General features: G+C 38.6%; 1 protein-coding gene across 2 annotated transcripts in view; it reads left to right on the top strand.

The window, feature by feature from the left end:
- The first annotated feature begins 270 nt into the window (after window positions 1-270).
- Window positions 271-22633, top strand: part of pkib (protein kinase (cAMP-dependent, catalytic) inhibitor beta) — a 33441-nt gene continuing 11078 nt past the window's right edge. The window contains exon 1 of one of the 2 annotated variants that reach the window (XM_008421314.3): window positions 271-502. Coding sequence is in view for 1 of the 2 variants with exons in the window: in XM_008421313.3 (XP_008419535.1) it covers window positions 16698-16741 (44 nt within the window). In the remaining variant the exon portion in view is untranslated. Of the gene's footprint in view, window positions 503-16604; window positions 16742-22633 lie in introns of those variants that run through there. The other variant, XM_008421313.3, reaches the window with a different exon arrangement.

Here is a 22633-nt window from a genome sequence, read left to right as displayed (position 1 = left end):
TAAGGAAAAATGAAATTTGTTTCCACTTAGCTACAACATAATTAAAATGAACAGAAATAAATAGCTATGTGATATAGAATTCTGTTTGCATAGAATTTGTATATTAAACGAGCTTCTTTTTATTTGAGTCACTGAAAAAACTCTATGATGATCCTGTCATCCATTAGAACAATTCATTTTTTTCAATTTGCTTTTATTTTGAAGAATCCTCCTCCTCGTGTTCGCGCGTTGAGCGCGCTCATCTTCAAGCTCTTCTGCGTTGCTAAGCGCGCGGCTGAGCGCTCGAGCGTCAGTCGGGCAGTCTCCGCCGCCTCTCCTAGCGCGCGCAGGCCCATCGGAGAAGGCTTTGAGCCGCGGTGATGAGCCGTACCGGACGGACTCGCTGACACGGCGCACTTTCTCATCGCCCCCTCCCTCTATCTTGCATGCTGAAGATGGTGGCAGTCGGTTAATTCCAACTTCGGACTGCTTTGTTTTTCCTTCTGCGAAGCGCACTTCATTGGTGAGTGTTTTTGTCTCGCGCACGTATCGCGGTCACCTGTTCTGCTCCACAGGTAGGACAAGCTGGTCTCAGCCAGAGACCCAGCTGCTGCTGCGTTAAATGACAGAGCCGCTTTACCGAGGAGTCAGTAAAGCGACTTACCTTCACAGAAAGTATCGTCTTTATTTAAAACTAACCAATAACAGAAGCTTTAACAAGAACTTCTTATTTAGTCAACATGTCCGCAGTTATTAGTTGTAGGTGTGTATTGAAATGTGAACTCTAGCGGCTAACCTGTCACCTTCTTATGAGCTGCTACTGTGTGCATCAGCTGTTCCCATTAAAATGCCACCAGGCGCCCAGCAGTGAGCCCTGGGGCAGTAGGATTATCTGCTGTGGTTTATTTAAATGTATGCTGACCGTGACCTTCATCACACACTGAAAAGGAAAAAAAAAATGCCCGTATTCATTTTTGTATTTTTATATGTATTTCATGTAAAAGTGTTGGATCTGGGAAGTCATTTACAACTTGCACCATGTTGAGTCAAACTGACCGCTTTCATATCAGGTCATAACCTCGTTTGTCTTCATGTCCTCATCCCTGGCTCAGCAGGCATGCTCCCTGCAAAGAGCCTCAAACACGCCTGAATCTTTCTGCTTTGGTGAATGTGGAGCTAAAAATATTCCCCTCTGAATTTTACACCCAGTCATGCTGTCTGCCTTTGTCATGTCTCCTCGTCTGAGCTGCTTAGCAGATCATGAGTTGTGCAATGCGAGGTGTAGAGAAATGAACTCGGTGTTGGTCTCTTCATATTCATTTTAGCTCCAGGGCAGTTGCTTTAATTTTGTGCTATGAGGGTTTAATTGATTCTGTTTAAGGGTGAATGTCAAAAATAAAACAAAACAAAATAAACCCCAGTTTTCATTTTATAGTCTTAGTTCAGTGGCAATGAACTGAGACTATAAAATCTCTTATATGGCGGAAGTTTAAATTCTGCCATTTAAACTTCCGCGGAAGTTTATGATTTCTTTTGAAATCATAAGAACAACTCATTTAAGGGTGAATGTCAAAAATAAAACAAAACAAAATAAACACCAGTCTTCATTTTATAGTCTTAGTTCAGTGGCAATGAACTAAGACTATAAAATCTCTTATGAAATCCAGTTTCATAAGAGAAATGAAACTGGATTTTAGAAGCGTCACATTTCTGATGGCAGCCCAGGAGGGTCAACAAAATGCAAAAGCTACAACACAAAAGCAAAAGGACATAACTAAATATATACTAAAATGGAAGTTTTGTTAAGTTATGCTAACAAGTTTCTCACAACGTCTGTTTTAGGATAAATTCTCATCTCCCTTCAGTGTTCCCCCAGGGCTTTCTTCTTTATATTTTATGAATTATTAGGGGCTATTGCTGATATTCTTGCATTATTTTGGTGTGGAGTACTTCAGATAATATGTTCATCTTCTACTTATCTCTCAATGTTTCAAAAAGAAATATTTGTATACCAGTAAGGGCAGTTTGTTCTCAACATTAAATCCTGAGTTATGCAATGTAGATTAATTTTTTTAATTGTCTGACAATAAGGCGATGGTCTGCTCTGGTCCCAGTGTCTTCAAGCTAATCTTGCTGTCATTGATTGCTTTGGGCAAAGAACATCTGGATTTGTCCTTTGCCCAATACAGAGATATCATGAGGTCTGAACATAAGCAGTGTTATTCTATCAGTGGTCATAATTCTGATTTATGGATGTAAAATTAGACACACTCATTTAAAGTTCAAAGTTCACCTGCAGGAACACATGATGTTCCTGCAGGCTGTCTGTCCTTTGAACAATATGTCAAAGGACAGACAGTGAGTTGCAAGTGTTCAGAGACTTTAAGCTTCCTGAAAATGTTTTTCTACTTCAGGAATAAACCTGCAGATTCAGCATATCTGCTTCTGTCTGCTATTTAGTGTTGGCCTCCTTTCATGTATTCTTGTACGTCTAAATTGGAGTTGGCTGTAACTTGTAGCAACAGGTCAAAGCTTTACCTCGACCAGCCTTGACGATTTCTCCAGTTTTTGCTTTCTTTGCCAAACTATTTTTTTTTAGATCAGAGATAATCAGAGTAAATGTAAAATGCAGAGTTCAATTATGATTAAATTTTTTAAGGGGAAAATGCTATTCAAAGCAAGTATGATGAATAAGTAATCACCTCCCTTGAATCAGGATTTATCTTTGAGTCACGTAAACAGTTGGCAAAAAGGTTTTAACAAAAAATGTCAATTTTAAGTTGTTGTTGTAGCTCATTTTGTTATTTTGATCAAATAAAAAAAAAAACTCATTTCATCACATTTCTTTTCAAACTTTTCCCTCTCTTCCTCTGTCAGCTCTGTCCACCAGTGTGCCTGACCTTGTACGCTACTTCTACTGGGTTGAACAGGCAGCTAATTGACTAGCTTGAGTACTGATGTCACCTAGTGTTTGGAGACTTGTTTATTGTTCAAGCATAAATAAATACACTAATATGAAAAATACTCCTGCCTCTATCAAATAGAAGAAGTCCTCCACAGTAACATGTAAGTTAAATGACTATTTATCAGAAACACTTGATATTAGTTTTTAGATTTTTTTTTAAATACTCAATTGTGACAAAAAAAAAGCAAAAAAAAAAAAAAAAAAAAAAGTTTGTAAGTAAGTAAAGTGAACCAGGGTGTTTTTCCCACCTCAGGTAGACTCGGTTCGATTGGGGACCAAAATTGCAACATGTGTGTTTGTTTCACACTGCGTCAAACAAACAAACAACCTCCTCGCCTGTGGTGGCGCTACACCAAGAACCATTGAAGAAAAAGACATGAAAACCTCTGAGCAAGAGACTGAGCGCAACTTCCCTCCTCACCAAATAGAAAGAAAAATGGAGTGGCATCAGATTTTAGTGGTTGTAGGATTTTTCTTTTTATCTTTGGTAAAAGACCAAGAGCCATTTCTCCCTCTAGCGCTGGACTAGCGTGTTTGTTTTGGTTGTATTTACCCAGAATCAGAATTCAATTGTGCATTCACTCCTCCCCAATTGAACCAGACTTTTTAGATAGATGAACTAGAGTTCAATTAAATTGGATTATACAGGGCTGGTGTGAAGGTACCTTTAATACACTTGAAATAAGACAAAACAAACTTACATATAACTTTTTAGCATGCTGTAGGAGATTGGTTTAAGTCAGTCATTTTTCAATATTCACATAAAGTACTGTTTCTGTTTTCTGACTCTTTTCACTCATGGGAAAAACGTCTTGTTTTTTTATATTTAATCTTGGTTTTTAAAGGATTTCTTGCAGTGTAACTATTTGAGCACTTCTTTGGTCTCTAACCTATGTGAATGCTGAGATCCTCTGCATTTTTTATTATATAGCTCCTTTTATGGTTAAATTAAGCATAAATATTAAGAATACAATATATATTTTTAAAGAAATAGACCATCTTCAGGTGCTTTCCTAAATGATTAAAGATTGAAGACAACATAAAAGCAAAAAAAAAACAAAAAAACAAAAACGTGCTCCATATACTTTTCCACATCTGTGAATGAACAAACAAGTTAGTGATGATGTAAATAGAAGCAAAGCTGGCACACAGAGAACCACAGGAACAGGGAAGAAGTGATGGATATAAATGTTTATGGTCAGTCAGGTTTATGGTCCCATCCAGATCCAGGTTAATATTTGGTTGTACAGATGGAGGCCGTGTCGGCCACACAGCCCGCTGTCTGCTGTCACTCTGGGTGATTCATGTGGCTTCCTCTCACTCTGCATCCTGCTCTTTCTGAGAAATCAGACCACATGTCACCTCGCGTTACCACAGAAGAGGACTGACAGAACCATGGCCTCGCCTGGCATGAACCTCCCCAGCAGCAGTAGCCAGAGAGTGGTTGCTCAGCTGTTTTTCACCCAGCACCTCACCAGTCCCTCTCATATAGTCTCTACGTACAAAGGCCAAAGGTCGCCGCTGTTGTCAGTGCCCTATCTGTTGATGTAGTTCTATCCTGTTAAGCTTTTGTTCTGGTTTAGCAGCTTATCTTCATCCTCTATCTGACAGTTTCTCATTATGGACCAAAGAAGACCAGATAAAGTGTATAAATAGTTCTTCATATCTGAGCAGGACATACTATAGATGTAGGTTAACTAATTGAACGTCAGAGACTGATATAAACTGTTGATCATTGATCATTGTGACATGTGGGGAAATCATCGAGATTTGTTTATAGCCAATTCACTTTTCATATGGTAGTTATGAGGGATATTTCATATGGCTTTGTTTATGGTGATATTTTCATATCCTTGTGTTTCATAAACACACAATGGAGTTACTAAGTTACTAGCCTGGTAAAAACCATCTCCTTGTTCTACTCTGCTTCGTCCAGAGGGTCTGGACCCTCAGCTATTGAGAAGCGAGTGGTTTCTGGAGGCGTGGCCTCTGTTGAAATTTTAAAATTTAACCAATTGCTAAAGTTTGGCTGTGACGTATGTAATATATCATACGTCTTATAAGAAGCTTACAGGTGAGGCTTACTTCTGGTAAAAGTGTAAACTGCCTGCGCTGTAAACAACCATCCTCCACTGCGAAGTGCAGAGGCGAACGAGACGACTGTTAATGCTAATGCAGTATTTGGAAGCGTGACTTTAATGTGTCAAAGAAAATATAGAACAGATAAATAAATATAAATGCAAACTAATTCTGGCCAACAAAAACAGTCTGAAATCAGCTACTGACTACTGAGTGTAAATAAAATACTTAAAGACACAAATAAAACATGCTTCTGTGGTTCAGCAGGACATTAGTTTTACAATATGCTAAAAAGTGATCCGCCTCATGTTTTCTTAAGATCTCAAACATTATGTTATCAAAACTAACAAACATTATTAAAACTAAGAATCTTGTTTTAATATACAAGAAAATCATTTTAAAAAATGCTCAACACCAATGTCACAACACATAAGTTACATAAAAACCCCTCAAAAAGTAAAAGCTTGTTCTGCTATTTCCTACATCTTGGTGGCCCTGAACTTTGCACTAAGCATCTAGTTATTTATTTACTTTTTGGGAAGACATCAGAAAGTTTTTCACGGTGGCTGATCGGTTTATATATCCCGTGTTGAGACTGTGGAGCAGCTGACCAGCTTCTCCTTTGTTTTAACGGCTGTTGGCAAACAGCTATAGGAAGCATCACCACATAGTGCCTCGTGCTGCACAGGTCAGGCTCAGCTAAATGATGTCATCATTTGATTAAGGAAAATACTTTTTTTTTAAAGATCCAAAGTCAGCCTTCTATCACCTGAAGAATATTTCCAGGATTAGACAACTAACGCCTCAGCAAGATCTAGAGAAACTCATCCATGCATTTATCTATAGTCATATCGATTACTGCAACAGCATCTTAACAGGTCTGACTAAAAAAATCATTCCTCCAGCTGCAGCTGATCCAGAACGCTGCTGCTCATGTTCTCACTAAAACCAAGAAGATGGAGCACATAACACCAGTTTTAAAGTCCCTAAACTGACTTCCTGTAGCTCAGAGAATAGACTTTAAAGTAGTGCTAGTTTATAAATCACTGATTGGTTTAGCACCACAATACATTAAAGATCTGCTGTTGTCAACCTCCCAGACCTCTCAGGTCGTCTGGGTTTGGTTCTGCTCTGCATCAGCACCAGAGAAGCAGCATTCAGCTTCTATGCATCACAAATTTGGAACAAACTTCCAGAAAACTGCGAAACAGCTGAAACATTGAGTTCCTTTGAATCTACACTAAAAAATGTAATGTTGTTGGCTGTCGGCAAGAAGGCACTTTGAAATGCCTTCTTGCCAAAAGGTGCTACATAAATAAAATTTGATTGATTTGATTGATCCACTGTTATTACTGTAAGTGAGACAATATGACACACCCCTAATATGTGTATAGATGTGCATCTTAGTGCTAATCACACCCCAGTGCTGTGATTATTGATGATTAATTACAATGTTTTATTTTGTAAGCTTGAAATGTAAAAAATTAAACATTTAAAACAATGTTTAAGAAAATATTTTATTATCTCAAGCAAAACATCTCACCTGTTTTCCAGATTTTCATATTCAAGAAGGCTTAAATAAGTCATTTTGCTTCAAATTTAAAAATCTGAATTATATGTGCTTTGGTGGAAGGATCATCATTGCAATACCTTCTTGGTTTTATCCAAACATCCATCTCTGTGCTTTTCAAAGTAAAATTTGACATTGAGCTCACCAGTCTGACTCTCTCGCTCGTTTTTTCACTCCCGTTTGTGATGCTGCATTCTTGACCGCAGTACAAGATCGTGTACCGAGATGCTTTAAACTATGTAACCCTCCACAAGAGACAGACTTTTAGGTCAAAATATTTAATGTGATTAATCTGTAATGTAATATTAACGTGTTAATTTTCTTAGATTGCATGCATTATTATCATCAAATCACTTCTGAAGGTGACCTGAAATAAATTCATGGTACTTTTGCTATTTTGATGAAGGAAACAGTCTAATCTGAGCTTTAAATTCTTATTTTTTGTTATTTGACCATATTGATGAGTGATTTATAAAAATGTAGGCCAAAGCTTTTGCTTCTGTAAAGCCCATTGACCTTTCATTGTGACCTTTTTTCGCTGGCTGCCATTTGGGTACAGCTGCTTTTATCTTTCCGCCATTAAAATGTGCCAGTCCATCCTTTCCCCACCTGGCTCTGAGAGGCATGAAAGACAGAATGTGTTACACAGAGATGCAGGGGAGGACAATAATAGCAACAGAGGACACCTTTTTCCTCTAAGAAATTGTGTTAGACTGTTCCGACCCTGACCTTTCCATGCCCGTTTTCCCAGCAGCTCAACTTGACGACAGTCAGTGTGGTTCCTTTGTGAAACAATAGGCTGCCGGACCCCTCCACCGCACTCAATGTGAAAAGATTGGAGTTTGTCAAAGTCGACAATTCTGCTGCCAGCTTCCACATACTGATTAGATGGTAGGTGACGAGAGTTGTTTTTTTTGGGGGGGAGTAGGGTGTTGACAAAGGCAATGGTCTGTTGTTCCACCATGTAAAGGACTCATTCTGCTGATTGGCAGGTGGAGAGTTTGGAAGAGGGGCACTTGCTGTTCAAACTGCATTGGAGCAGGCATTATCAAGCTAAAGGGGTTATTCGAGGTAAACCGCTGCGGCTCTTTGAAAACTGTTGGACATCATCTGTTAGAAATTCAAATAATTTCACCCTTATTCCTTGTTAGTGTAGATATGGCAAAATTACAAAAAGAAGAGTGCTTTTTGAGGGTATGAGGTAGGTGGGGTGGTGCTTACTAGAGCTGGGTGATATGGCTGAAAAACAATACAAGTATTTCATGACCCATTGTTGCACCCACTTTTCCTTTCACTCCACCCTGATCTTTCTTCACTTTTAAGCAGTTATGGGGCAAAACATGAAGCTGCTCCTACATACTCAGGCATATTGTGTCTACTCTGTGGTCCATGCAGGATCTGCAGGCAGTTGATATTTCATATCGAAGCGAACAAATTGCCTACATTTCTTGTGAAATTTTTCATTTCCCACAATCCCAATGGATACTAGCAAGTTTGATGAGGTAGTTTGGTGTCTAGCTTGTTTATTCTGCACCAGGACAGCCACCGCTCACCTGGTGGAAGAGATAAAACACTTCAATGTGAACACTGTTTCCTGTCAAGTAGTTTCCTGTGCGAGTCAGTGCATCACTGAGTATGCGCTGGTTGTCGTAAAACTGTACTTTTGGTATGTATCTGGCAGACGTCCACACTGAGTTTGCCTCGAGAACATGCAGACCTCTGTGTATTAAATACACCTGAATATGTTGGGGGCAACCTGAAACTGCTACTGCACATGTTACTCAACAGGTTGTTGCTGGCTAGCCAACGACTGAGTGAGTTAGCTGATCCGGAGAACTGATAATACCATATCAAAAAGATAAAGAACAAAGAAAATACTATTAACAATTTAAACCAGATGTTTACATACACCTGGTTTCCCCTCCCTACCTGATATTAAATCAGACCAATCTTCTCTTGTTTCTTGTTAGCTGGAATCACCAAGATCATTTCCGTTTGCCAAAAACCTCTGTAATAAAAGAGAGAATATGTCAGAGATTTATTTATTATTAATGTCTTCAGATGCATTTCATCAGCAAGGAACAAATTCAGGAAGCTTTCTTGCACTTCTTGTTTAATCCCACATCACACACTCATAAATTAAGCCCAAGACCTCGACTCTTCTGCTGACAAAGCCTGGGAGTGTGTGTGTGTGTGTGTGTGCGTGTGTGTGTCCCCTCACAGAATCAACTGTGTGTCAGCCATTGCCCCATTTGTCCTGATTGTGGTCGGTGTGTGCCAGAGGCCCATTTGTGGCGGCCAGTGTGCCGGGGCGGCACGTGCAGCAGCATCTCTGTCGACACCATGGTCTACTTCGCAGAGCGCCTGGGGTACAGGACGGCCTTGGCCACGCTTGTCCAAACAAACAGCTTACATCCTGAAATATGGATGTGACGGAGGCGCATATTATGCTGTTGTTGTCATCCATGCATTGGATACAGCAGATTTATGCTCAGGGTCTTGTCGCTGCTACAAGGATCCTAAGAAAGCTGATAATTGTAGCTTGGACTGAAAGACATTGCTGCAACACTTTGTTTTATTTTTATCTTGCATTTTAATAGCAGATGTGTTTAGGAAGAGAGGAGGAGGAGGAGATGTCACCTTGGACTGAACAGCGGGATCATCAGCGTGTACGCTGCATTAGCTATTCACTTCACAGGTGTCGCTGCTGACAGATGAAGCTAACTGAGGTCAGGACGTTCAACCTGTGGTCAGGAAGCACAGTTTATATATATATATATATATATATATATATATATATATATATATATATATATATATATATATATTTTTTTTTTTAAAAAATGACCTGTCATTACCCTGCGATCATTCATTCCAGTTTCACTTTTATTTGTCATGTTAAGTTAACATAATTGTAAATTGATTATTGACTAAAACAATAAGTTACAATTTAGGAAACATTTCCTGAAGTCTCAGCATCCTGTGTGAGCAGAAAGGTTTGACTTTTATCCTTTCATGTCTTGGTCTTTTAGGGATTTTGAAATGAAAGCTCCAGACTAAATGGTTGATGGCAGATATGAAGAACAATGGAGTGCATTTTTATATATTTCCTTTATATTTTTCCACTGAGCTGACATCTAGCACTGTTATTTGTTTAGCTTCTGTATTTTGTGCGATCCCAAACACGAGGATACATCACATAAAACAAACTGTTTACAGAAAGATTGAACATTTCAACGATTTTCAGTGTGTGTGTTAAGCAACCTTGGCTGATTCACTGCACACAGCAAAGGCTGAGCTCTCTGCCAGCAGCTCAAAAAAGACTTCAGGAATCTAAAAAATGTATTACTCAACATTTTTTCTCCTTCTTTTTTGTTTTATATGGAGTTTAAACAGATTAGTGTTACCTACTTCACACCATTAAAGACAATTTAATTTACAGTCACAGTTCAGTCATATGAACTAGAATTCAGAATTTATCCATTATGTTTTAACACCTCAGTTCATAATGTTGTCACTCGCATAATGTAAAGACATCTGTGATTTTATTTCGGCTGTATTTAATGCTACAATGGTCAGAGAGCAAAGTTGAGCTGACGTCTCTCTAAAACAGACTCCAGCTGTTTAGACAGTAAGATAATAATCCTTCAATTAATACTGTTAGATTTAAAACAAGGACAAAGGCATGTAGAAAATTATGAAGTTATACATTATCGATAACTGGTCCCCATGGATACAAATGGAAAGCAGCCATAACCTCATGCAGACACTCAATCAGACACATAAACAGAGCAGTCACCTCTCTCTTACCTTCAAGTGAAAGTTTATTGGCTGTTTCTTGTGTAGTGAAGCTGAAATCTGTTCTTATAGTTTCACAATTTAGATCTTACTGTAAAATAAAACAGTAAGACCTACTTACTGTTTTATTTTACAGTAATAAAACAGTATTATTACTGTTTTATTACTCTGGAGAGTTGTTCTCAGTTCAGTTCGAATTTGTCATGTAAAAAAAATTTTAGCTAAAAAATTGTCCTTCAAAAATGACAATATCACAAATGTTCCTGTGTGACTAGTGCTGCTGCTCCGTCTCAGTGGTTTATAAAGATGCACTGCCTGAGGTAAGCTCTGCTTTGGATTTTACATAGTTTGATCCAGGGGTGGGCATTTATTGCATCATATATCATTTATTACAAAAAAATTCTCATCATGATAGGAATTTTGATTTATTGGTGTCTCAATAAATTTCAATTAATGACGTTAAATAAAAAACAAAACTGACAGTATTATTGTAAATCTTGTTTTCTTCACTACTTGTTTCTCATCAACAAATATCAGTAAATCAGAAAATATAATCAAATGCAGTTACAGTGTGCAGTTTGGCAATATCACTCTCACTCCTTTAAGTGAGTGGTGTCCTGAACGTGCCTGTTTCAAAGGGGAATGATTTTCCAGGGCAGTATTTGTGTTTGTGGCGCTATGAATCCTGTGCCATGCAGTCACATACAGTTACATAAAAATCAAGTAATTGTTTTTAAATCATAATTTTTAATCATTATGACAATAGTACCACAAAATATCACAACATTTTAAATCCATATCCCCCCTGCCCTCCTAGCTTGACCTGAGGACAGTCCACTCGTCTGTATGCATGTGATTCAGATAATAATAATTTCACTGCTCTGAAGCAATCATAGAGTGAAATATTTTTTGAAAAGAAGCAGTGATGAAGTCTGGAACCTCATCCCAGTACGCATGCACTCCAGGCAACAGGAGCATGTCATAAGTGACACGACAGGAGCTGATGTCACACAAAATATATTTTGTTTCCTTATGCTTAAATTCAAATTGTAAAATGTGTTTTTAGACACACCGGCATATGTAGCAACAAATCACTTACATTAAAGTTGCTTTTAAATGTGCTTAACTTACATGTAGCTGTAAATATTCACAGAAAACACATGAATAATACGGTGAATAATTATATATTAATTCTTTTTGTTAAATCAATTCTAGATCCAAGTGAAGACAAGTTGTTGTTACGTTTCAGTTGCCTTTTAGGGAAATAGGACAGTGGGTAGTCTGTCACAGATAACTAGGACCATAAGTTGCTCACAATGTTTGCTGACAAAGGATCACCAACTGATGTAAAACTGCAACACTTAGTAGTCTCAGTTCCCAAATTATTGAAAAACGTGTTTAAAAAGAGGAGATTACGCAATACAATATTTTACACCCATTTTTAGAGTGCTCTCTTGGTATTAGTGTCTTTATTAGCAGTCGGTACAATTCAAAGAATTTTAGGATTAGATTTTATCTGTGTCGCAGAGTAAAAGTTCTATGAAGAAGTTTTAGATTCAGTGTAGACAGCTCATTTTACAAAATCAGTGCAGCTTCCTGAAACAAATGAGGCTTATTTGTCTTCCTTCCATGAAACGTAGCTGCAAAGGTCCACACACTGATCAAACTCAACAGGTAGTGATTGGTATTAAAGGCCACCGTCCATATTTGCTTTTCCTCTCTCTAATTAGACTAAGTAATCAATACCACACAAGCAGGAAATTCTGTGGGGTCAGGACAGGTCTCTAATTTTCCCATTTGACCTTTACCAGGTAGGAGCAGTATCTGTGAACTCATTCATAACCTGAGCTCATTTAGAACATGATGCTATAAAAAAGAGCCATACATCTTCTAACAGCGTGTGTTGCTGCTTGTCCTGTCCTGTTCTGCTCTCCTCTTGCTGGGGCCGCTGCCAGGGCTGCTCACCTGCCATTCTTTACAGCTTTCTGTTGAGCCTGCTAATTGCTGTGAACAGCTGAGTGCTCTGTTGTTTGGATTTGACCCTTATGAAAAGCTGCTCAATCTGCTTCGCATTTCCCTGCGTTTGGCAGTTTGTGTGCCTCTTCTCATTTAATGATTAGTTGTTATTATTGCATATTAAACTCATTACAGCGAGGGGCAGTTAGCTTTTAGGCTTTAATGGAGGGGTATTGGGTTAATAATAATAGGAAAAACTTATTAGGATTAATAATTAGCAGCTTTGCGTGCTATTTTTGTGTTAATTTTTAGAAGTCTGAACTTGTTTTGTTTTGCAACAGGAATTCTGAATGACCTGTTGGAGTAACAAAATTACATTTTGTTCCATCCCCAGCTGCTGTGGTTCTCTCTCACTGCACTGTGTCAAAGCAACCAAACCCTTTGAAAAGCCTGTTCACCTCCTGCCCTGTGGGGGCGCTGCACCAAAATCCACAAAAGAAAACACAAAAAGAGCAACTTCTTTCTTTACAAAATGTAAACAAATGGATTGGCATCAGATTTCTAGCAACCGCTAAACCGCTTTTACCAAAGATTCTGTCTTTGGTAAAAGACCACACATTCGTTTTGGCTGTAATTACCCAGAATTGCCCTGCTCTTCTTTTCCTATTTAATTAATTGTGTCTCTCATGTTTATTTGGATGATTTTGACTCAAAACTATGAAAATCCAAAATTCAGTTTTTCATAAAAAGAAAATAAAAAGTTTTTTACGGCTGTACAATATTAGAATTTTAGGCAGTAATATTCTGCCTAAAATAATTTTAGAAATACATTCCAACCATTGGAATATATTGTTGACAAATATATTCCAGTGGTTGGAATATATTTGTCAACAGTTACTACATTCCAATTCTTGAGTACAAAAATATTTTACAAACTTATGCTGGGATATCCACATTGTATTCTTATAGAATACTTAGATAAACCCCAACTTTTTCAGTACAAAAACGTCAATCTACTCAGAAGTACATGTACTATGCAGCTCATGCATGGAATACCTGGTCAGGTTTCCATTTCTACCACACTTTCTTCTTCCACTCAACTTCCCATTGAGAAGCTTATTAACAGACAACTTCTTTAGTAACTGTTACCAACTTGCTTTCTCTGTAGAAGGTGTCAATTCGTTTTAATTACAACTTTTGCTTTTTAAACTGAGGTACAGTATTGTAAGCCGATGTCTTGTGTATCTACTGTTGAGTTGTGCCAAATCATTCTTGTCTAGTTAATACTGAACTCCTGCAAACGTCTTTTGTCTGGAGCCAATCTGGAGGCGGCAGACCTTGAAATGTCTCTCTGAAAGCATTTGTCCCCCAAAAGCCAAAGAATCTAGAAGGTGTGGATGTTAGTCTGGCTTCTGAAACGTTAAAGGAGGAGAAAAGGCTGTGATCTCTCCCTCTCATTAGATCAGACTCGCCTCTCTGTTCCTCCATCACACTCTAGAGAGAGAAAAAAAGATTTTTACGTTTCCTTTTTAACCAGTCACTAATGTCGCAGTTGAACTTCACCTTCCCACACATATGCAGGACCCTCTGGTCTTCTTTTTTTTTCTTAGATTTCTCACTCGTCCACTGCCTACATTACATGCCATTTTATCATCGATCCTACATCAGTTATGTTTTGAACTGATTTAAATAACCATGACATAATTCCTCGAAACGATCAGGTTTGTCTGTGTTGCTCCTATGTTTTCCTGCCGACCTCTTTCTCCCCAGACATAAAATGACTGTTTGTAAGAAAGACTTCCACTGCAAGCTGAGGAAATAACAATATAAATGCCACAGAAAATAGTCTTCTTCTTCCAATGTTGGCTCCCCTCCTCCACTATTTAACTGTCTTTGTACCAACGGTGCCGTTTCCATGGCAGCTAGAGCATGTTGAGCTTTAGGATAACAGTGAAAAAAGTGGGGAGAAGGATGGGGAGTGATCACTGGCTAAGAGGGACTAAAAATAGTGAAGTACCTAATCCAGGGCATTATTTATTCATCCGAAACTTCTCACGTCTGTGTAAACATTTCTTGTGCAGTTCCCTGTCGAGCGAGCCTCAGCCCCCTCTGTCTTAGCGGCTAACGCCCCGGCTACAGGAGGGCCGTTAGCCACCCTCATGGTTGTCTTCAGCAACACGGAGACAAGGCATCACCAGCAGTCACTGTTTTGGTCAGAAATGAGTAACTGTTACCAGACAAAGTTTTTGATTCGTAGGAGAATATGTGTGCTGTAGAGTTAAGCGACTCCTTAAATGCAGCAAAAAAAACTGAGCTAGTCTAATTTGAGCATTGTAGGGAACTGTAGCCTGAGTGGTCTGGAACTATCACTCCGTGGGTGTTAGATTGATGAGCAGCAGAACAGAGGTCAGCCTCGGGCGGCAGGCTGAGCTGGGCTGTTTGATTCCTGGAACTGATAGCTAACGTTGCTCCTGGTTTCTCACAGCTGCAGTTAATTAGCAGAACTAAAGACCAGTAAGGATTTTATATTCAAGAAGAGACTGAGGCATGTCAAAAGATCAAAGTGGTTATACATTATAAAAGACATTTTTCTTACCCTCCTTCTGCTTAGTAAATGAACATTAATTTGAAAATAAAAAAATAGACTATCATCAGCAGTCAGAGTCTCTTTCACAGCTGCAGCAATACAGACTGCTACAGGAGATCTTTCCTGCCCACAGCCATCATCATCTACTGTAACTCTTTGAAGAATCTTGAATTGATGAGTTACAGCAACATTTCACTTTCCCTTAAAAATAAAGTATTTTTAAACTTAAAACAAGTTACTTAGAATGAAGCATTGCAAAACACAACATGTAACCAATCAGATAACTTATTTATTTAGTTAGTTCTCTTCGAATATGTAAAAATTTGAACAGTATTGTACAGAAAGATGGAAAATAAAAAAACACAAACATACACATATACATTTTAAGTTTTTACACATATTCAAGGGATGAGATTAAGTATAACTAACGATGTTACGTCCCTAACTAATCATATAATTACTTTATTCTGCTTCCAATGTCAAAAGTCCCATGCAAGTTATGATTCCTATTGCTCTTTTACACAATTCACATATTTACCATTTATATCTCATGCAATAATAATCAAACGCTATGGAGTAATAGAAATAATGATAGCTACACCAATAATGATGATGATTTTAGTCTGTTATTCATTTATAACCATATTTGTGTGCTGGGATCTGAACCATTTCATGGCTGGACATTGCTTTGAGCTCCACATTCAAAGCTTCATCCCACAAACAGAAACGCAGATGGAACTGTTTCTTGTTGTGATAGTTTGCGTTTGATATTGATGTACAAGATATCATCTTGAATTAAAAAAAATAATAATTCAAACAATATGCCTCATAGTTACATCGCACCATTATGTACCCATGTTTAGTTTCTAGAATAAGTTAAGTAACAGATTAAAAAAATAAAATAATTCTGCTCTTAAAACTGGAGACTTGACTTGAGTCATATATAAAATCTTCATCTCTTGTAATCTGGAGTGAAAGTAAGCTGGTATGTGAGGCGCAGACTGCAGTCTGATAGCTGCATATTTTCCTGGGAAAGCTTGAATTACTAGTCCAGTAAATTAGAACAATTATTGGTAATGATTTATAACAATATTATAATGCTGATGATAGTGATCATGCAGATGTCTTTCCAACTGTATTATACCAGGTCATTTTAGTGTAAACTAAACTTCTGACATCCTCCCACTGCTAAGCTAGCTGTTTCAGTACAAATTCACTTTCAACCTATCACAATAAAAGTACCTCCTGTTATGCTCATGCTGAAAATTGACATTACTCACCACACTGTACATCACTTATACTATCATTTAAAAGTTTTTTTGTTTACTGTTTAGACTTGTCAACAAACATTCGTATTATGCATATTATCTGCCTTGTGTTTTTCGGGGATATAAAGATCCCCGAAAGCAGTTGTACCCCTGCCTTTTTGCAGCAGAGCTTTAAAACATGGAATTCTGTGTTCCATAGCTTTTGCCATTGAGAGATGTAGTATGCACCACATATTTGGCACTGCTGTGAAAATTAATGTAGTAACTATGGCTGGGTTATAAAACAACAACGATATGTATCGCGATATCTATCGCTGATCAATATCAGCCTCTCACAGCCCAGCTAAAAAATGTTGGTGGCATCAACTGACTCACTCACTTTTTGGTTACCTAGCAACAAGTTGTTGTGGAACAAGAATAGCAGTTCCATGTAGCCCCCAACATACTGGGGTGTCCTTCACTCCTCGGACGTCTGCAGGTTCTCGAAGGGGCTCAATGCACACCCAAAATGGACATCCACCAGACAAGTCCAAAGAAAGGTAAATCTTTACGTGGCGCAGGAAACAGCAATCGCTGCAAACTGTTTTGTATGCAACACCGAATCAGCACAATCAGTCACAAGAACACGCTGCTCTGTTCAAAACTAACAGGTGAGCAGTGGCTGCCCTGGTTTAGAAGAAACAGGGCTGGGTGCCTAACCTAGCTCCTCAAACTAGCTAATATCCATTTGGATTGTGGGAAATGAAGGACTTTGTCAAGAGAAATATTGGCAGTACGCTCCACAATCTCAGCCATCCACAGACAGTTTGCGGTCCACAGAATAGAGGCAATCTGTCTGAGTATGTGGGAACACTTTCATGATTTGCAACCGTGCCCCATAACTAAACGTGTACCAATCCAATATTAATATCTATATTGGTCCTGATATTGAATTCTAGTCTGCATATGGGTGACAATGTTCTCGATCCATAAGGGCAGATCTACTCAAACTAATTCTATGCATTGTGCTCTGAGTGACGTCATGCTTTATTATTTATTATTGGCTGTTTTACTCCTGATTGCACTGACTGAACAAATTAACGTTGTGTTGTTTTTACATGTTTGACCAAGCTTGTGAAGTTACTGGTATATTTAAATGTGCTGCTGCAGAGTTATCAGGTAAATATGTGATTCAGTACATTTATGTCTGTTTAAAAAAAAAAGATCTATTTTAAGTTATTTCAGCTGTTTTTCTGTATTGGATCGGTATTGTACGATACTAATCTAGGTATGGGTATCAGAAGTGAAAAAAGGGGATGGGTGCATTCATACTTATAAATGCTTAAAAATCAAAACAATCTTGAGCTTTCTGGAGCTTTTGTACTCATGAAAGGAAAAAAATGAGTACAAAAGCTCAAGAGGAAATTGTGCATAAAAGCAGAAAACCTCAGAGGAGCTGGTTTGACTGTCATAAAATATAAACCCTTTTTTGTAATGTATTTATTTGCTGATTATATAAATTTAATGCTAAATTTAATCAAAGTAACATTAGCTGTTGATGTGTGTGCAGAGCATCATAAGCAAGCAAAGTCATAAAAACAAACAACGACTCACTAGTCCAGTCCTATCATTCAGGGTAAAGAGCCGTTCAAACTGTAAGCTGAAGATGATAACAATACAACATGTTAGATGATGGGGACTTTTAGCCCAAAGAAAACTGGATGTGAATAATTATTGTAATATAGGATGCAGTTCGTCAGCACAACTTGCGAGTCTGTTAAACTCATGTACAATGGCAATACTTTCAAAATCCTGAATAAATACAGATATCGTCATAATTAATTTAGTGGCTGTAAAAAAACAAATTACTGCTATACTAACTGATTTGGAACATGGATTTTGCAGCCCTTTGTCTTGATTTATTCTTAAACACAGCACTGTTTCTTCTGCAATCACTTGAGGAGATGAGACTGAAGAAAACATGTAATTTATTCTGACATGATAACTGATTGTATAATGGAGATGACATTTTCCAGGGTCCTGCTGCATGCATCTGATTCACAGCTGGTTCAATCCACCAAAGCCTGTTAAGAAGCAACCACATGTGTTAGCTTCTATTTTGGTTTTGTTACTGATCACAGATTATTGATCAACCCAGATACAAATCAGTTTTTATTTTTTTCTTTATCAACCAGTAATAACTAGTAATACCCCAATCAAATACTGACCACAGTAACTTGGGATTAGGCACATATACAGTCTCATTATTGAGAGCAGTAACTTATGATACACGTATGATACAATAACATGTCATCAGTATTACCTGATGTGTAGGCCTCTAGAGTAAACTCATCCATGAGCTTGTTCTTCATGGATCACTCAAAGCTAATGACCACAGCTGAGGGTAGGAACATAGATCCACTGTTAAATCGAGAGCTTTGCCTTTTGACTCTACTCTCTCTCCACCACGACAGAACAGTACAGCTCTTGCTTCACTGCAGATGCTGCTCCAATCTACCTATTGATCTACTGCCTTCATTCATGAACAAGAACTCGAGATACTTAAATTCCTGCACTTGAGGTAGGTCGTCTTCCCTGACCTGGAGAAGGTGCTCTACCCTTTTCCAGCTCAAGACGATGTACTTGGATTTGGAGACACTGATCCTCATCAGTTCACACTGAGCTGTGAACCGCTCCAGTGAAGTTGTATTTCACAATCTGATGAAGCCAACAGAACCACATTATCAGCAAAGAGTAGAGACACAATCCTGAGACCACCAAAAGGGATCCCCTCAAGACTTTGGTTGTGCCTAGAATTTCTGTCCATAAAGGTTATGGACACAATCGGTGACTAAGGGCAACCTTGGTGGAGTCTAACTCTCACTTTAAACAAGCCCGACTTACAATGTGGACCAACTTCTGACACCGGTCATACTAGGGCCTCACATCCCTGATATTATATATTGAAATGTATATTACTTTAAATTAATTCAGCTGGTGCGGTTGTATTTTTCAACAATTTTAAGGACATGATAGGGTTGTTTTCATAATTAAAAAATATTTAATGTCTGAAATTGGGTCTAAACATAGACTATTTTGTACTTTAATGTGTTTTGAGTCTTTTTGTGGCTATTTGCAGAAAAAAATTAATATAACATGCTAGATTGATGGAAAAAAATATTGTTAGTGGTCAGCCTTTCACACAAACACTGCCATTTTCTTATGGAAAACTCAGACTCATTGGATTAATAGAAAAATGTTCACACAGCTTATAATTGTTTCATTCTATGTACAATTGTATGTGATTTTGATTGAATTGGCCTCACAGTTACTGATATTCATCTGACTGGGAGTGCAGACAAATTCTTAGACTGTACCCCAACAACAGGCATAAAGATTAGACCTTTTATTTCCTTCTTACACCTTTTCAGGTAAACTAATATGGTATTCAATCCCAGTTACACTGCTGGAGTCTTCAACTTCATACTAAACCTTTTGTTTGGATAAAAGTTCTCCATCTAAACCTGAGTCACATTCAGGGTTCCTGCACAGTCCTTATAAAGTGGATTTGTATGGAAGGTGAGTATATAATAGTCAAAGTCTGGATAAGTGTGCAAAAAAAGTTTGAAAAATGTAATTTTTCGAGAGTTTCCTCCCCCCCCCCCTTTTCGGGGTAAAGTTCTATTCAGGTGATGTTTTTTTTTATCTTTGTTTTGGGTTAGTGGTGATCACCAAATAGGGAAATTTTTATCTAAGCATGAGGTTAAAGATTAAGGAGTTTGAACAAAGTTGATGATCCATCCATCTATCCATTTTCTGCCACTTATCCGGGGTCGGGTTGCGGGGGCAGCAGCTTCAGAAGGGAGGCCCAGACTTCCCTCTCCCCAGCCACTTCTTCCAGCTCCTCCGGGGGAACCCCAAGGCGTTCCCAGCCGAGAGACATAGTCCCTCCAGCGTGTCCTGGGTCTTCCCCGAGGCCTCCTCCCAGTGGGACGTGCCGAAACACCTCACCAGGGAGGCGTCCAGGAGGCATCCTGACCAGATGCCCGAGCCACCTCAACTGGCTCCTCTCGACGTGGAGGAGCAGCGGCTCTACTCTGAGTCCGTCCCGGATGACCGAGCTTCTCACCCTATCTCTAAGGGAGAGCCCAGCCACCCTGCGGAGGAAACCCATTTCGGCCGCTTGTACCCGTGATCTCGTTCTTTCGTCATCTATGGTCATGAATGGCTCATGACCATAGATGAGGGTGGGAACGTAGATCGAAAATTTTCATTGGTACATTTTTAAATTTAAACGTTTATCCAACTGCCAAGAAAGAGAAAAGGCCTTTTGCCACCATAGCTTATCATAAACCAACTTCAGCATTGTGATTTTTTTTATGATTTATGTAACATACAGGTAATAAAACCCAACCAGGTAAAAGTCTGGTGCTAATTTATCCAGCATATTATGAAAATGGTTGAATAATATAGAAGATTAAGTTTCTACAATGTAATTTTGAAATGTAAACTAAACTGTAGCAGCTATTTTAAAATGGCTGCTACTGTAGGAATCCTGAGCAGCGGCCACTAACACAACCAAAGGTCTCTCAGTATTGTGGCTTTCATTGCCAGATTGCCACATTTCCAATAAAGTGAAGCCCCAGGGGATGGTGGTCACGTCTAAATCTTGATTATAATCATGACTATTGCTACTTTTGTCTATTTCTATACAATTAAGTAATACAAATGTCACAGAATATCTGTTCACATTAAAACAGTTATCTTTTGTAAGAAACACTTAAACTCCAGCAATAGGAAGCTTTCAGTGCACTACGTCGTTGCGTAACATACCTGCAGTCTGGTCGTCTCACTGGGATAGGAAGGACTTTGTAGTATGTGGGTCAATTTATTTGACAAGATAATCCCCTCTAACCTGTTGTTGGATTACAATCTAAAATAAACCTGTTCACATGATAGGTTGGTGCCTATTTAATGTTTAATCCTCCAGCTTAATGAAAGTTACCAGATGTTCTCATTAGAGCAAGACCGGCAGTGGTTTTCCCAAGGCTTATGCTGCTAAATATAACAGGCCTGACGCCGCTAAGATGGTACTGTTGTTCAGTTTCTATGGCAACAGTTTACAGCAGGATAAACAGTTGACCCGTCTGCCATAGCTGCATTTTTACAGTCTTAAAGTTGAACTGTACCAAGAAAGTCCATCACATTGCAGATATTGGGCAGCACAGTGGACCCACGGAATTGCAAGAGCGAGGGACTAGAGCTGCCAGTGAACAGCTATAGTTCACAAATGTTTTGGACTCCTAACTCGCTTTTAACAGCCTTAGAAATTCAAACACCAAATATGCCTTCTTATGCATTAATAAAGACAGTGGAAACTGTCACAGAAGCTACCGGGTGCAGTGGTCCTTACCTTCAATCTTAGGGAGTACAGCCAATCAGCACCAAGGAAAATGAATGGTGCTCCTGGAATGACTGTTTTACAAACAGTAGCCAATAGAGTGTTAAATACCATTTCCAATCTGCATTTTCTGAAGAATATTTCTATAAAATATCTGCAAATAATTTGGAGTTGGGCTCTACAGAAAAATCTGCAAAATCTAAATCACTGATACATGGGGTCCACTGTACCAGCTTTTTCTTGCATGGATTTGATGCTTAATAATGCTTGATACCAGCCAAAGTCACCTTTAAGAGACCTACTGGTGTTTTTCACCAGTAGGTAATCAGTTTGATGAGCCAGCCTCACCAAAGCTGGACCCAAAATGGACCCAACTCAATTTCACACCCTTTTATGCAGCAGAAAGAGCAGATTCAGCACTTGAGTTGATAGGGAAATTTGAAATAACATTAATTCCCTGGACACCCACAGCACTCTACTACTGATGGACCTAAAATAGATGAGTAGTCAGAGACTGGAGAGCACTTCATTCCAGACCTGAATGGAGTGGTAATCAAGGAGGGAGCATAGCCTCTGTATGTTTCTGTTAACTCATGTTGAGTAACCGAGATTGTCACGGCCCACATATTAACTGGGTTTCCAATGAAATGGAGCTAATTTATTAATCAGCATTTCAGTAATTGAGGAAAGAGACAAACGTGCATTTATTATGGATCTAAACGTTAAGATTAGAAATAAACTCGGGCATACTGTGTGTATTCTATTGACTTTGAATAGTCAGTCGACATACCAATGCCTTCATTTCTTGTGACAAATTCCTTCATTTCCCACAATCCTAATTGCTAGCCAGTTTATTGAGCTAGTTGGGACCCTGGCACTGTTTCTTCTCCACCAGGGCAGCAACTGCACACCTGTCAGCTCTGCACAGAGATGTGACTGGTTGTGGAACATGAAACTGCTGCTGAGCATGTTACACTACAAGCTGTTGCGCTACGTTATACATGCTAGCTAACCAAAGAGCGAGTGAATTAGTTGAGGCCATCAACCTAGT

The sequence above is a fragment of the Poecilia reticulata genome, chromosome 11 (genome assembly GCF_904066995.2).
Source record: "Poecilia reticulata chromosome 11, P_reticulata-male-v2, whole genome shotgun sequence".
Taxonomy (NCBI): Eukaryota; Metazoa; Chordata; class Actinopteri; order Cyprinodontiformes; family Poeciliidae; genus Poecilia; species Poecilia reticulata.
The sequence above is the reverse complement of the archived record's forward strand: the minus strand, read 5'-3'. Positions and strand labels throughout refer to the sequence as shown.